Source organism: Mus caroli, unplaced genomic scaffold (assembly GCF_978045245.1).
Source record: "Mus caroli unplaced genomic scaffold, Mus_caroli_1 scaffold_15, whole genome shotgun sequence".
Taxonomy (NCBI): domain Eukaryota; kingdom Metazoa; phylum Chordata; class Mammalia; order Rodentia; family Muridae; genus Mus; species Mus caroli.
The window spans coordinates 98,783,639-98,799,195 of record NW_028227270.1 but is presented as its reverse complement, the minus strand read 5'-3'; the positions used below and the strand labels follow the sequence as shown (position 1 = coordinate 98,799,195).

General features: G+C 41.7%; 1 protein-coding gene across 1 annotated transcript; it reads left to right on the top strand.

Moving 5' to 3' along the window:
• The first annotated feature begins 8,815 nt into the window (after positions 1 to 8,815).
• LOC110308355 (vomeronasal type-1 receptor 4-like) lies at positions 8,816 to 15,533 on the top strand. The gene is made up of 2 exons (XM_085831251.1): positions 8,816 to 8,960; positions 9,643 to 15,533. The coding sequence occupies exon 2, from the start codon at positions 10,156 to 10,158 to the stop codon at positions 11,059 to 11,061; it is 906 nt and encodes a 301-aa protein (XP_085687377.1). The 5' UTR covers positions 8,816 to 8,960; positions 9,643 to 10,155; the 3' UTR covers positions 11,062 to 15,533.
• Positions 15,534 to 15,557: the final 24 nt, after the last annotated feature.

Genomic DNA, 15,557 nt, shown 5'->3' with positions numbered 1-15,557 from the left:
ATCTCTTCCCACTGGTGGCCAAAAGCCTGGCCCGTCACTCAATCATCACATTCTTTGCAAGGGTTAGGTTATCAGTCCTGCCCCACTATTAGCTCCAATTCTTTGAGTTGGCAAGTGCCTGAAGGTCAAATGGAACGATTCACTCCCCATGTTTTACCACTCCCAGTAAATCTCTGGGGGAGTGACATTTTACAGGCACTGGGAATGACCTTGACTAATGAATACTCTCCACAAGCTGTTCAAATGATGAAGAAAATGGGCTATAAAGAAGGAAGGGGATTAGGGAAAGGAGAGCAGGGTAGACTGGAACCTATCCCTCAAGAAGGTAATAATGGGAGACAAGGTTTGGGTTTTTCCTAGGGGCCGTTGAGTGCTCCATGCCCATACCATGGCTTACAGAGGAAGCTTTATGGATTCCTCAATGGCCTCTCTCCTCTGAAAAATTAGAAGCAGCCACAAAACTGATTTCTGAACAGCTACGCTTGGATCATTTAGAGCCCTCTACCTCACCCTGGAATACACCTATTTTCGTAATTAAGAAAAAATCTGGCAAATGGCACTTATTACATGATCTTAGAGCAATTAATGCACAAATGTGCCTATTTGGGCGAGTTCAGCGAGGGCTACCATTGCTTTCTGCCTTACCCCAAAATTGGGAAATTATAATTATAGATATTAAAGATTGTTTTTTCTCTATACCTTTATGCCCTCAAGATAGGCAACGATTAGCATTTACCATCCCAGCCATTAATCATTTAGAACCTGATCAAAGATACCAATGGAAGGTTCTACCTTAGGGGATGGCGAATAGCCCCACCATGTGTCAACTGTATGTGCAATTGGCACTTAACTCAGTTAGAGAGCATTTTCCATCATTACTTTTGATAATTTATATGGATGACATTTTGATTTGCCATAAAAATTCACAGTTATTGCAAGATGCATACCCTATATTAATAAAAACGTTAGGGCAATGGGGATTGCAGGTGGCCTCTGAAAAGGTGCAAGTTGCTCGAATGGGAGCCTTCCTAGGGTCACTCATTTATCCTGACAAAATTGTTCCTCAAAAATTAGAGATTCGCAAAGATCAACTACATACCTTGAATGATTTCCAAAAATTGCTGGGAGATATTAATTGGCTAAGACCATTTTTGAAAATTCCCTCAGCGGAATTAAAGCCCTTATTTGATATATTAGAGGGAGATACACACATCTCCTCCCACAGAGCACTTACCCCAGCTGCATGTCAAGCTTTACAAACTGTAGAAAAGGCCTTACAAGATGCTCAATTACAACGCATTGACGAGTCGAAGTCATTTGAATTGTGTGTATTAAAAACTGCACAGTTACCAACAGCGGTCTTGTGGCAAAATGGACCCTTATTGTGGATTCACTCTAATGCTTCCCCTGGAAAAATCATTGAGTGGTATCCTAATGCAGTTGCTCAACTTGCACTTCGGGGGATAAAAGCAGCCATTACTCATTTTGGGAAAGAACCTCATATGCTAATTGTACCTCATACCTCTGCTCAAGTTCAAACCCTGGCAGCAACAACTAATGATTGGGCAGTCTTGGTTGCCTCCTATTCAGGACAAATTGATAATCATTATCCAAAACATCCAATTTTACAGTTTGCCTTAAGCCAAGCCATAGTCTTTCCAGTAATGACAGCCAAACACCCGCTTGCAGATGGGGTGGTGGTATATACAGATGGATCCAAATCTGGCATAGGTGCATATGTAGTAAATGGCCAAGTAACATCTAAACAATATAATGAGACATCACCCCAGGTTGTAGAGTGTTTGGTGGTTCTGGAGGTCCTTGAAACTTTCCTGGGACCGCTCAATATTGTATCTGATTCCTTATATGTGGTTAATGCAGTTAATATGCTTGAAGTTGCTGGTTTAATTAGACCCTCTAGCAAGCTTGTTCACATTTTTCAGCAAATTCAGTCAGCCCTGTTACATAGAAGACATCTTGTGTATATTACTCATGTCAGGGCTCATTCTGGCCTTCCTGGTCCCATGTCTCATGGAAATGACTTGGCAGACAAAGCCACTAGAATTGTGGCTGCTGCTCTGTCCTCGCAGGCAGAGGCTGCAAGGGACTTTCATAAACGCTTCCACGTGATGGCTGAAACATCACGCCGCCGTTTCACTTTAACCAGGAAGGAAGCTCGTGACATTGTCACCCAATGTCAAAACTGTTGTCAATTTCTGCCTACTCCTCATGTAGGGGTAAACCCCGAGGCATCAGGCCATTACAGGTCTGGCAAATGGATGTCACTCATATTTCCTCCTTTGGAAGAAATCAATATTTACATGTTTCCATTGACACCTGCTCTGGTGTTATGTTTGCTTGGAGTGCTTGGGGCAAGCCCACAATCCTTAAAACTGATAATGGGCCAGCATATACCTCTACTAAATTTCAGCAATTTTGTCATCAAATGGATGTCACTCACCTGACTGGCCTTCCTTATAATCCTCAAGGACAAGGCATTGTGGAACGTGCCCACCGTACACTCAAGTCTTATTTTATAAAACCAAAGTGGGGAGTTGATGACAATCTGCCCTCAGTGCCAAGAGTAGCTGTATCTATGGCACTCTTTACACTTAATTTTTTGAATCTTGATGAGCAAGGTCGCTCTGCAGCCAATCGACATAGCTCAGACCCTGATAGACCAAAAGAAATGGTGAAATGGAAGGATGTCTTATCTGGTCTGTGGAAAGGCCCGGATCCTATTTTGATAAGATCCAGGGGAGCTGTTTGTGTTTTTCCACAGAGTGAAGAAAACCCATTTTGGCTGCCAGAACGACTCACCCGAAAGATAGTAATCAAGGATGGTGTGGAAGATGCTGACCTCCCGAGGACTGCTCCTGATGCTGACAATGCTGAACTTGTCTCAGGTTCCTAGTATGATTGGCGAACAGAGATTGGCCATTCTCTTGGCTTTCCCCAAACCAATGCCAGTTCGCTATGATGCTATAGTTTTTCCAAAATTCTTTACTACTAATAAAACAGTGGATTTACCATATCTACCCTATGATCCCACCCGAGCACCATTAGGAGAAAATTGCTTGTTATTAGAACAGGGTTCTTTATGTTTTCAAATTAATGGACCAGGAAAATGTATCAACCTCACAGCCCGAGCCTCGGGGATGTTTAATGAGCAGCGAGGAGGCTGGGTGAGCACAACCCAAGATACTTCCAACGCAGATATAACCATTACAAATCGGACCTTCTGGCAGGAGGCAATTTGGGTTAATGGTACATTTCTACCACCTAACTTTTCAAACAAAGAACGTCCCCACCAACCAAGAATAGCCCCTGTACTGGCTATTTTTGTGTCAACTTGACACAGGTGGAGTTATCACAGAGAAAGGAGCTTCAGTTGAGGAAATGCCTCCATAAGATCCAACTGTAAGGCATTTTCTCAATTAGTGATCAAGGGGGAAAGGCCCCTTGTGGGTGGAACCATCCCTGGGCTGATAGTCTTGGGTTCTATAAGAGAGTAGGCTGAGCAAGCCAGAGGAGGCAAGCCAGTAAAGAACATCCCCCCATGGCCTCTGTATCAGCTCCTGCTCCCTGACCTGTCTGAGTTCCAGTCCTGACTTCCTTTGGTGATGAACAGCAGCATGGAAGTGTAAGCTGAATAAACCCTTTCCTCCCCAACTTGCTTCTTGGTCATGATGTTTGTGCAGGAATAGAAACCCTGACTAATACAGCCCCCCATTGTAGCTTGGAAGATGGAGGGCTGATCCTGCCTTGGTCTGATTGTCAATCCTCCATCACTCGTTGGGCAGATCAGAGAAAAACCTTTTCCTTTTCTCCCAATATGATGGTTGACCCAGAGAAGGAATCTGCTATGAGACAGGGACTTTTTTTTTTTTTTTTTTTTACAGGACTTTAGAATGCATCCCTTTCACAAGTGGGTGCTCTGTGGAGTCAATGACAGTTGTACAGAACTCAATCCTTCGATCTTTATCCAGGAAGGAGCGGTTGGGAAGGCCTCTTTTACTGGAATCTCAAGATTTGTTCAGTATTGGGGAATAAATGCTGCCTCCCTGGACTCTGATGGATATACCGGATATACTAATTCCAGTGTAGAGATCACTGGGTTCAATAAAACTTTAGTAAACCAGATTAATTATCCACCTACCCCAGTCTGTGTTTACCCCCTTTCTTGTTTATCCTTTCAAATGATTCATTTGAAGTCGGTTCCAATGATTCTTGTTGGATTTCTCAATGTTGGGATGTAACAAAGGACACCCGCACCATGGTGGCCTAGATCCCACGTTGGATCCCTGTTCCGGTGGAAACATCCTCCACCTTATCCCTGTTTTGACAAAAAAGATATTTTGGCATTACTGCTGTCGTGATCATAGCAATTTCAGCCAGTGCAGCTGCTGCTACAGCTGCAGGGTACGCTATGACTAGGATGGTCCAAGCAGGCACAAAATTAAATCAGCTTTCAGTCAATCTGACTGATGCCATCAATGTCCAAACTTCTGCTAGTGCCCAGTTGAAGGGAGGGCTGATGATTTTTTTTTTTTTAGATTTATTTATTTATTTATTATATATAAGTACACTGTAGCTGTCTTCAGACACTCCAGAAGAGGGCATCAGATTTCGTTACAGATGCTTGTGAGCCACCATGTGGTTGCTGGGATTTGAACTCGGGACCTTCAGAAGAGCAGTCGGTGCTCTTAACCACTGAGCCATCTCGCCAGCCCGGGCTGATGATTTTGAATCAGCGCCTTGATCTGGTTGAGGAACAGATAGGCGTCCTATACCAGTTGGCCCAGTTGGGTTGTGAAAGAAAATTGGGTGCTCTGTGTATTACCAGTGTCCAATATGAAAATTTTACTCGTGCAGCTAGTCTGTCTAGACAGCTCTCCTTGTATCTTGCAGAAAATTGGTCTGAGGGGTTTGATGAGACTCTTGAGGCCCTGAGGGCGGCAGTTTTAAGGATCAACTCAACGTGAGTGGACCTGTCATTGATAGAGGGCCTCTCCTCCTGGATTTCATCTGCATTTTCTTATTTTAAGGAATGGTTGGGGGTAGGTTTATTTGGTACTGCCATCTGCTGTGGACTTGTGTTCATGCTCTGGTTGGTTTGGAAGCTCAGAGCCCAACAAACATATGACAAGGTCGTGATAGCTCAAGCACTTGCTGCCATAAAGCAAGGGGCCTCCCCTGAAATTTGGCTATCTATGCTCAAGAATTAGTCAGCATTTGTCATTTTTTGGCTGGCCTCTTTTGTAGATTTTGCCCTAGGTCATTTAGTAGTTACTGTCACATAGCACTGCGGTATCCAGGAATGGGCAACTTTCCTCATGCACAGATTAACCTAAGACACGGGGCCGGTGGTGATAGGGTTACCCTATGAGGGGAAAGGCTGTGACATTAGAGGAACGACCTAAGACAGGAGCCACAGTGGATGGACATAGTTACACAGACCTAGTCCAGCCTCATTTTAATAAAACAAAAAGGGGAGATGTGGAGAGCCATGCCGTGAGCAATCGCCATTATAAGATGGTGCTGGCTTCTGCTGTGCCTAACTAGTAAACAAGCCTTGTGCGCAAGTGCGAGAGTGAACTCATGCCTAGTCACTGCCCACCTCGGGGCGTAGTAATGAGGTGATGGGCAAGCAACAAATCAGGAGCTGACACGCCACATCAGGTGCTGAAATGCCACGCTGAGGGCTATATAAGCAGCACCATTTTCCGGGGTCTGGGTCTTCCCTTCTTAAGAAGCAATAAAGCTTGCCACAGAAGAATCAGGTTGTCCAAGTGTGTTCTTGCCGGCGAGAATGATAGCTCGGGACAACCTATTACAAATAAAACTGCTATGAATACATAATTCAGTAAGTTTTCCTGTGGAGTAGTGGGACATCTTTTGTATATATACCCAGAGTGGTATTGCTGGGTCTTGGGGTAGAGCTATTCCCAGTTTTCTTAGAAAATACCAAATTGATTTTCAAAGTGGCTGTACAAGTTTGCACTTCCCCCAGCAATGGAGGAGTGTTCCTCTTGCTCCACATCCTGGTTAGCATGTGCTATCACTTGAGTTTTCTATCTTATCCTTTCTGTTCAGTGTAAGATGGAATTTCAGGGTCATTTTGATTTGCACTTCCCCATTTAGGACATTGAACATTCATACTTGAATAGTTTCCTATGGCTAGCCATTAAGAGAATAGAACTCTTTGGAAATTCAAATGAGGATTCTCACAGCTTGATATGAAGCAATTACAGTAAAACTGAGGTTGTATTCCATTCTGACATATGAAACTCTTCTAAATATAAAAGTAGCATCAGATGTTTACATTGACCATTTCTTCTGTTCCAGATTGCTCTAATAAGTATTCTATTCAGTATGAAAAAGAATTCGCTACCCACGATGTCTATGATTACATATAAAAAAGCACAGTAAAAAATACATATCATGTTCAAATATGACTGATCTAAAGCCAGACTAAGCACAATTATATGGATGAAATATCCTACTAAATGTTTGAGACTGAAGAGATTTCTCAGTGTTTAAAACCACTTGCTGCTCTTTTAGAGGGAAGAATTTGAGTCTCAATACACATATTGAATCTTGGGTGTTCTATGTTTATCTATACGGAGATAAACTCCACAAAGAAGAGCTACAACTCACTCCCCAATCCTCATGCCTTGTAATTTTACCAAGGACACCCGCCAGAGAAGAGCTGTAGCCAAACTCCTCTCAACTCCTCCCAATTCCCCACTTTTTCCTTTAAAAGCCCCTGGTCGAACTCCCCTGCCCTGCGCAGTGAAAGGAGTTCGTCCTCAGATAGCTGACAATAAAGCCTCTTGCAGTTTGCATCAGGTATGGTTTTCTCTTGAGTTAATGGGGTGCCTGCCAGCTCATCCCAGGAATTGAGTGGAGGTCTCCCCAGTTTCGGGGGTCTTACACTGTCACCTGAATTTTTGATCTTAGCCATTCTGACTGGTGTGAGGTGGAATCTCAGGGTTGTTTTGATTTGCATTTCCCTGATCATTAAGGATGTTGAACATTTTTTCAGGTGCTTCTCAGCCATTCCATATTCCTCAGTTGAGAATTCTTTGTTTAGCTCTGAGCCCCATTTTTTAATGGGGTTATTTGAATTTCTGGAGTCTAGCTTCTTGAACACCCAGGATACAATTTGCAAAACACAAGAAAATCAAGGAGAGGGAAGACCAATGGGTGCATACATCATTCCTCCTTAGAAGAGGGAGCAAAATACCCATGTAAGGAGTTACAGAGACAAAGTTTGGAGCTAAGACAAAAGGATGGACTATCCAGAGACTACCCCACCCAGGGATCCATCCCATAATTGGCCACCAAACTCAGACACCATTGCACAATGCCAGAAAGATTTTGCTGAAGGGACCCTGTTATAGCTGTCTTGTATGAGGCTATGCCAGTGCCTGGCAAATACAGAAGTGGATGCTCACAGTCATCTATAAGATGGAACACAGGGCCCCCAATGGAGAAGCTAGAGAAAGCACCCAAGGAGCTGAAGGGGTCCACAACCCTACAGGTAGAACAACAATATGAACTAACTAGTACCCCCAGAGCTTGTATCTCTAGTTGCATATGTAGCAGAAGATGGCCTAGTCGGCCATCACTGGGAAAAGAGGCCCCTTGGTATTGCAAACTTTATATGCCCCAATACAGGGGATTGCCATGGCCAAGAAGCAGGAGTGGGCGGGTGGGGGAGCAGGGCGGAGGGAGGGTATAGGGAACTTTCGGGATAGCATTTGAAATGTATATAAAGAAAATATCTAATAAATAAGGTATGCACAAAAAACCAATGCACATATTGAGACTCACAATTATGTGTATCTCAGGTACTGGGAATCCAATATTGTATTCTGACTTCTTTGGGTACCAGGCATACATGTGGTGAACAGAGATATATAAAGGAAAACACTCATACACATGAAATAAAAATAAATCTTTGAAAATAAATAAATAACAAACACAAAGGAGATCAAACACTTGCAAGACGTCTCCATAGACAGCTACATACACTCCTGGATTTGTATGATGGGTTGAGGGAGGGCCTTTTTTGGAAAGGAAATCTCAGCATGCTTTAGGCAGTTCTTCTACAAATGACACTGAAGCTCCAGATGATGGAGAGGACAATAACACAAACCTGGGCAGTCAATGCAGAGCATGTTGCCATTGGTGAAGAAGGCTTGAGTGACTTTAATAGCAATGACTTCTGAGGTCCTCCTGACCTTTACCCTCCCTAGCAGGGAAGAATCCTTGTTGGTATGGGGTCTGTCACATAAGTCACTTGCACAGTGTTCATGAGTGAGACCCATAGAGGTGGGAACTGGACACAGGCACTGGGATACCAGGTAATGTTTAATGAAAAACATGGGAAACAGTCACTTTGGAAGACTTTGAACCATCATGGGCCTCGATAGATCAAAGGAAAGAGCAGGATATTGCTTTTTCTGTGCCTATAAAGCAGGTTCCCTTTGGAACCTGCTTTGGAGCTTAGTGAAGGGTAAGAGGACACAGAATCTGGCTGCTGTTCCTATCTTAACTGAATACCCTTCTGTTAATTAAATTTAAGACTATTCCTTCAAGGGTTATTTATACAGTCGGTTACATAAGTAATTAATTTTTAATTAAGTCTGAAACACCCTCTAAAATAAAAGTCTGTAGTAATTGTGGAGGGAGAGAGTTACACCTCAGGGACTAATTTTCTGCACAGGGCTTCCTTCTCCTCTACACCGAGAACTGAAAACAAGAATTCTACACACCCAGAAGCTTCAAATACAGCCCTGCAGGGCTCACCTGGCCTGAGGGTAACCCAGACCATCGCTTTTGCTGCAGCTGCTGCAGTGAGCACACCTGAACACTCTTTGCTGTTCCTCCCTCAGAAGCACATTTGCTGGTTTGGTTTGTAAGCTAGGGCTTGCTGAGCCTGATCTCCAAAGGTATGTACCACAGGCTGGAAAGAAAGCACCAGGCTTCCCCACTTACAGTGCCTTTGGGGAGCTCAGGAGGGGAGGGGTGGTCTTTGCTTGTGTTCCTTCTTTTCCTCCATTACAGGAGACCCTGTTTGAAAACAAACTAACAAGTACACAGACACACACACACACACACACACACACACACACACACACGGCAAAGCATCCCAAGTACACACAGCATGAACCAGTCCTGATTGCTTTGGTTCTGGGGAATTGTGTGAGGGTTAATTTTCATTGTCAGCCTGACTGTCTTAGATTCATGGAATCTAAGACACACGTCTCTGGGTGCTTCAGTGAGAGATTCCAGTGGGTTTTTAACTGAGGTGGGAGGGCCTGCCTGGATGTGGGAGGACCTGGGACTGTCAGAAATCAAAGCACACTTACTGTATTAACAGACGGAGAGAGCAGACCTGTGTAAATCTAGCTGCCATGACAATGGGAATATGGTGACATGGCAACTGCAGTGCCACAACTGGTATGACGGTGAAGTGCATTGGCTCAGAGCCCCAATGCACTTAGGTAGGCATTACTAGAGATTCCAACCTCATAACTGCATTTATCCTATGGCATCACCTAACTCCCAGGAAGACTTCCTTCTCCTCTTGATCATCAGCAGCTCATTCAGATCTATTTCATGTTCTCTCAGAGGCCATGACGTCACTCCATGGGAAGGCAGCCCTCTCCTGAACCCTTCTTGACTGCTCCAGTGCACAGTCGGGCTGCATCCAGTCAGCGTACCTGATTTGTTTGGATCATAAGCTCACCCCGGAGTCTTTACTTCAATGTTATCAGCTGCACCAAGAGTGAAGCACTGTGCAGGTGGGCTTGGTGTTAAGGTGTATGATGACCCTCAGGAACTTTGTAAGCAGTAAAATCAGCAGAATAGTTTGACTTTAAAAGAACACCTCTCAAGTATAAATATATATGAATCAAAGATATAGTAACTAGAGAAAGGACATGAAACAGGTCTTTGCCATAATCATTTAAAAAGAAAAAAATAGAATTCTTTGAAAAGAAAAGAAAACCTATTTCATTGCATATGTCTAGGCTATCTTTCATATACCAGAAATAAAATATGATGTAAAATGTGTTTTACTGATACTCATCAAATCAGTTACTTTCCTCAAAGTCTACTTACAAGATCCCAAATTTTCTACCCATGAAGTTAAAAATAGTTTTGAATATTAGTGAAATAACTGTATTCCTTCTTCTAACTGGACTTGGCACTGTGGCAAATATTTCCATTTTTGTGAATTATATATGTACTTTTATGGGGTCTGGAAAGAAGTCTATACACCTTATTCTTATCCACTTGGCTTTGACAAATATTACATTGCTTTTTTCCAAGGTAATGCCAGTGACAATTGCAGCTTTAGGGTTGAGACACTTTCTAGGTGATGTAGGCTGTCACGTTATTGTTTATCTAGAAAGGATGGCCCGGGGCCTGTCCATCTGCACCAGCAGTCTCCTCACAGTGGTCCAAGCAGTCATCATGAGCCCCAGAGTCTCCTGGTGGGGGAGGCTCAGACTAAGGTCTAAATGGCATGTGCTTCTCTCTCTGTTCTTCCTATGGATTCTAAATATGTTGACCAGCATGAACCTCCTCCTTTCCATCAGAGACACAGCTACAGACACCTTACAACTGAGGCAGATTAGTGAATATTGTTATTTCAAAAAAGAAAGTCAGAAAAGAAACAACATTTTTCTCATCCTCATGGTCCTGAGAGATGCAGTGTTTCAGGGTGCCATGGGAGGCGCCAGTGGCTACATGGTATTTCTTCTCCACAAGCACCACCAGCATGTCCTCTACCTTCAGAACTCCAAGCTTCTCTACAGAACTCCCCCTGAGCTGAGAGCTGCCCAGAGTGTCCTCCTTCTGATGCTCTGTTTTGTTTTCTTTTATTGGACAGATTGTGTTGTTTCTTTGTATTTATCTTCCTCCTTGAATAATGACTCCTTAACTATGCATTTTCAAGAATTTCTGACCATTGGTTATGCAGTTCTTAGCCCATTTATGCTGATTCATAGGGATGGACTTCTGGCTGAATGTTGCCATGCTCATTAATGTTCCAAAAGCCGTGTTACTTTGATCTCTTCTGAAAAGGAAGTTTGAAATGGCTATTCGTATTTTCTAGGCCTTGTATATATACATTTTAGTGGAGTAAGAAAGGCTTAAGCAGGCAAAGGTAGGTTCACACAGCACAGCTGGTAACAGGCAGCCTCCACTCGACACAAAGATCCTGGGAAGCTAGAGAGACCCAGGGAGCTTCTCATTTTCTGGCACCTCATCCTGAACATTCAGTGTGACCTCTGTCCATCCTGAAGGCATGGAACTCTTCCCATGACAGATTTCTCCACTGAGCTTCAGGCAGTGAAGGTCAGCAAAGCAATGTGGCAGCATCTGCATAACTCCTGTTGACTCAGACCATTTCTATGACTAATCCTTCAGATACACACATTTACTGATGAGATGCAATTAAAAAATGGTATATATCATTCCAAGCACAGTACCTAGATAGCAAACAAGATATGCATTTGTTAGCTACTTGAAAATATCCCAGGGCTGAGGGTATACCTCAATGCCAGTGTGACTTTCTCTATGGGCAAGGCCCATGTCAATTTTCAGAACCAAAATCAAGATAAAAATACAAAACAAAACATATCCCCAAATATCCACATTTACAAAAGAATTTTATGGCATTTAGGATTGGTGAAGTAGCTCATTAGGAAGACACTACTAAGCCTGACAACTTGAGCTTGATTCCAAGGACTCTTGTGGTAGAAGAAGATCGACTCCTTTAAGCTGTCCTCTGAATTCTACGTGTGCCATGGCAATGCATGTCCCCTCCAAAAATAGATGTAATTTAAAAAGCTTTAAAGATTTTGGTATGGCATTTATAAAGTAATGAATGAGCTCACAATGTATTGATACAGAATGAAGGGCATTTAAATTTAATAAAGTGGGAAGATAATAGAATGTAGTAACATTATCAATTAAATTTTCTCCCCATCATTTGCAAGAATTAAAAACAAACTGTAAGAATTATGCTTGAGAGAAACTAGGTAAACAGAAGTTTAATAGCTAGTTCTTTTTACCTCTCTAACTTTATTTTTAAAAATAATGAGGAATCTGAAGAGATAGATGAGCAGTAAATAGCACATACTGATCTTGAAAAGGACCTATGTTTGATTCCTAGTATGTCAATGGTTCGCAGTGGCTTATAACTCCAGGTCCCAGGAGATCTGATACCTCTGGTCTTTTTGGGTACCTGCACTCATGTATACAGACACATACACATAAGTAAAAATAAAAATAAACATTTTTAGCTATTGAAGGTTTCCTTTTTCCTTTTTGTTTTTGAGACATAGTGTAGTATAACCCTTATTGTTCTCAAACATTTAAGGCATAAATATTTAAGGCAGATACTGGCCTTGAACTCCTGGTCTTCTTGCTCCTTACTTTGCAACGGCTGTTATTTGAGATGGATGTCAATATACCTGGATCAATTGTATTTTGATGACTGTGTTGAAGATCTCAGAGATGCAGAAATGTTAGTGTCAGTGGTCCTATTGACAGAATAGTATGTGAAACCTGTAAGAGGTAGGGAAGAACAAGGGTTGGTCTTTCAGGAGAGGAAATTCTGTTGAGGAGGTAGCTGGCCAGGATCATGTACATGTTTGTGGATTGCTGTAAACATTTGGGTATAGTTTTGTAGATATGTACTATTTCTAAGAGTCATTAACTACATTTAAGGTAGGTGTAGTCTTTAAGATCCAATAATCCCACTAGGATAGCCATGCAAAGGAAATGAAATCAGAACGTTAGAGACACTTGCACTTCTATGTTTAGTCACAGAAGCATTCACTGTTTACATGGATTCAACCTAAGTGCCTGTCAATAGTTAAGGAAAAGATAAGTTGCATGGTAGAGTGTAAGAAAGAGAAGAAAGATAAGAGAAAATTGAAACAAAGGTAGAGCAAAGGGGGTAGAAGAGGCTATTTCCTGAGTACTTCTATTCCTAAATATATACGTTATTTTGGTTAAAACTCAAAACAAGTCTTTTCTTAGATAATGTTAAAACATTCAGACTGAGAAATACTGAGATCAAATACCCAGAAAAAGTTTCATTTGAAACCCAGTCTTTTCTAAGTCCAGAACTCTAAATCATTCTGATATCCTTATCTAAATATATTCTAATGATGATGAGAGGCATAATGCCAGCAAGGAGTGAACATGTATATAGGCACATATAAGCATGAGAAAGACAGTCTACAATTAACTGTTAGGACAGTTTCACTATCCCAAATAAGAAAATATTTTGTTTCATCTAGCACCCCTATCACTGCTGACATAATCAATGTCTTTCAAATACATAGATTATAGGCTACCTTTTCTAGTACAATTAAGTACCAGAACATAGAAATCTGAAATTGAACTACTTGGGTATAAGTTCTGGCTTTCTGAATCATTAGCTTTGTGCTTTTTGGGTAATTAATACTTCCTGCCTCTTATGAATGTTAAAAGATGATAATGAAGATTAAATTAGCAAGTTCATGCTCAACTACATAATAAGCATACAGCAAAAATGTTAGCTAGTAGACTCTTTACAAATTAATCACTAGAAAAAAAGAGGCCATTGATTTGAAGGGTTCAAATTCTGAAGAAGATAGAACAATAGGACCAAGACTTTAATATGTTCCTTTAACTTGTTCCTCTGTTTTCTGTCTTCAAAAAATTTATTGTGGACTGGCGAGATGGCTCAGCAGTTAAAAGCACTGACTGGTCTTCCAGAGGTCCTGAGTCTAATCCCCAGCAACCACATAGTGGCTCACAACCATCTGAAATGGGATCCGATGCCCTCTTCTGGTGTGACAGTGACTGTGTATTCACATATATAAAATTTTAAAATTTATTCATTCAATCAGTGCATACATGTGCCATAATCCCTGTATAGAAGTCAAGAGAACAATTTTATGGGTGTTAACTCTCTACTATATAAGTCATCAGGATAGAGAAACACTTATGCCTACTGGGACCTCTAGGCGGGGGGCTCAGCAGTTTTGGGAGATATTGGTCAAAGAATTGGATCAAAGTGTCAGAGGTACAGCACTTGTCTAGCATAAAGCCCTATGTCCAAATTCAAGCACAGAGGGAAAACTTAATTAGTTAGACAAGAAGAACCATGATATTCTAAAATGGTGCACTATGAAAAGATAAAAAAAAAAAAATAAGGTTCCCTATCACTCTACGTACTATGTGTATGGTTTTATAAAGTTTTCAGTCTCTCTTTGGGCTACATTTATTATTTAAAGTTTTATTTTGATACCAATAAAATTCAATTCAAAGTATTTTTGAAATTTCAAGGTTAAAATTAATAGTGATAAAACTATAAAATCCTGATCTTATTAAAGCTGCTTGTTATAAGTATGACAAGTAATTAGGATATTCAAGTTAAGTTCAATCACCTTATAAGTAATCAAATTTTTAAATGTGCTCCAAATTATGCTTGGATTTATGTTAAGTATAAATGTAACATATTTCAAGGACAACCTTTATTTGACCTTCTGTGCATGTTTTCAAGTTTAAGCCTAAAGCCAAATAACATTTGTTTAAAAACAGGAATACTTAATAAAATCAGATGTAAATAAATAAATGAAACAATGGCCTCCCAACTACTCAGAGAACTGTTGAATAGGACATTTCAAATGTTCAATTAAAAAAGCTTCCCAGGATAGACAATATTGCTAGAATCCTAGTCACATTCTTAAGGACTCCTCCAAGAAGACTATGGGGTATAAGTGACTTTGCCTAATTAACTCTAACTGCTGTTAAAGAAGTGCCCCATGCCTTGCCTGCTGCCAGGACCCTGCCCAAACTATGGACAAGCAAGACACTGGAGAATTAACTGCCCCAGGCTGTGAGTTCTCAGCACCACCAATGTCCTTCCACTTGGCAAGGCAGTCCTTGGCCATCACCAAGACGATCTCCAGTGTGTCCTTCATGCCCAGGTCTCCTAGCCCACAGCTCAGCCGTGTGCTCCTGTATAGCATCAGGAAAAAGGAGCCTGGTATGGGCAAAGTGGCTTAGTTAACACCAAATGTCCAGTGTCAGCCACTTTGACTGACACATTTTGCGTGTGTGTCGGGGTGGTGGTGTCAGGGGGGAGCTCCAGTGTTAACAGTCTGTTAGTGAGGTATTTAATCATCAGTATACCCATGAGACTCTGTCCTGGAGCCTGTGATTGATCAGATCTGCAATGCATCATTTGAGAGAGCCCGTTCTCAAGAACTTCTCATGGTAATTATTTAAGATCTAACATGGTTAGAATTGTCACACATTGTCAATAGTGTCCAAGCAGGTTTGGAATCTGGCAACATCAATCAGTTAGTGACAAAATCTGCTGTGTTATGAAGATGTCACTTGTCTCACTGTCATTCCACTCTGCTGTGCAGACCAACCCCAGAAAAGGGTGATGTCTTCACCTCCACCTACCCTATCCTTTTCTCCTTATCTGGCTTTGAGGGGTAATAAATACTGATTCCTGACAAAAGTGTTTCCTG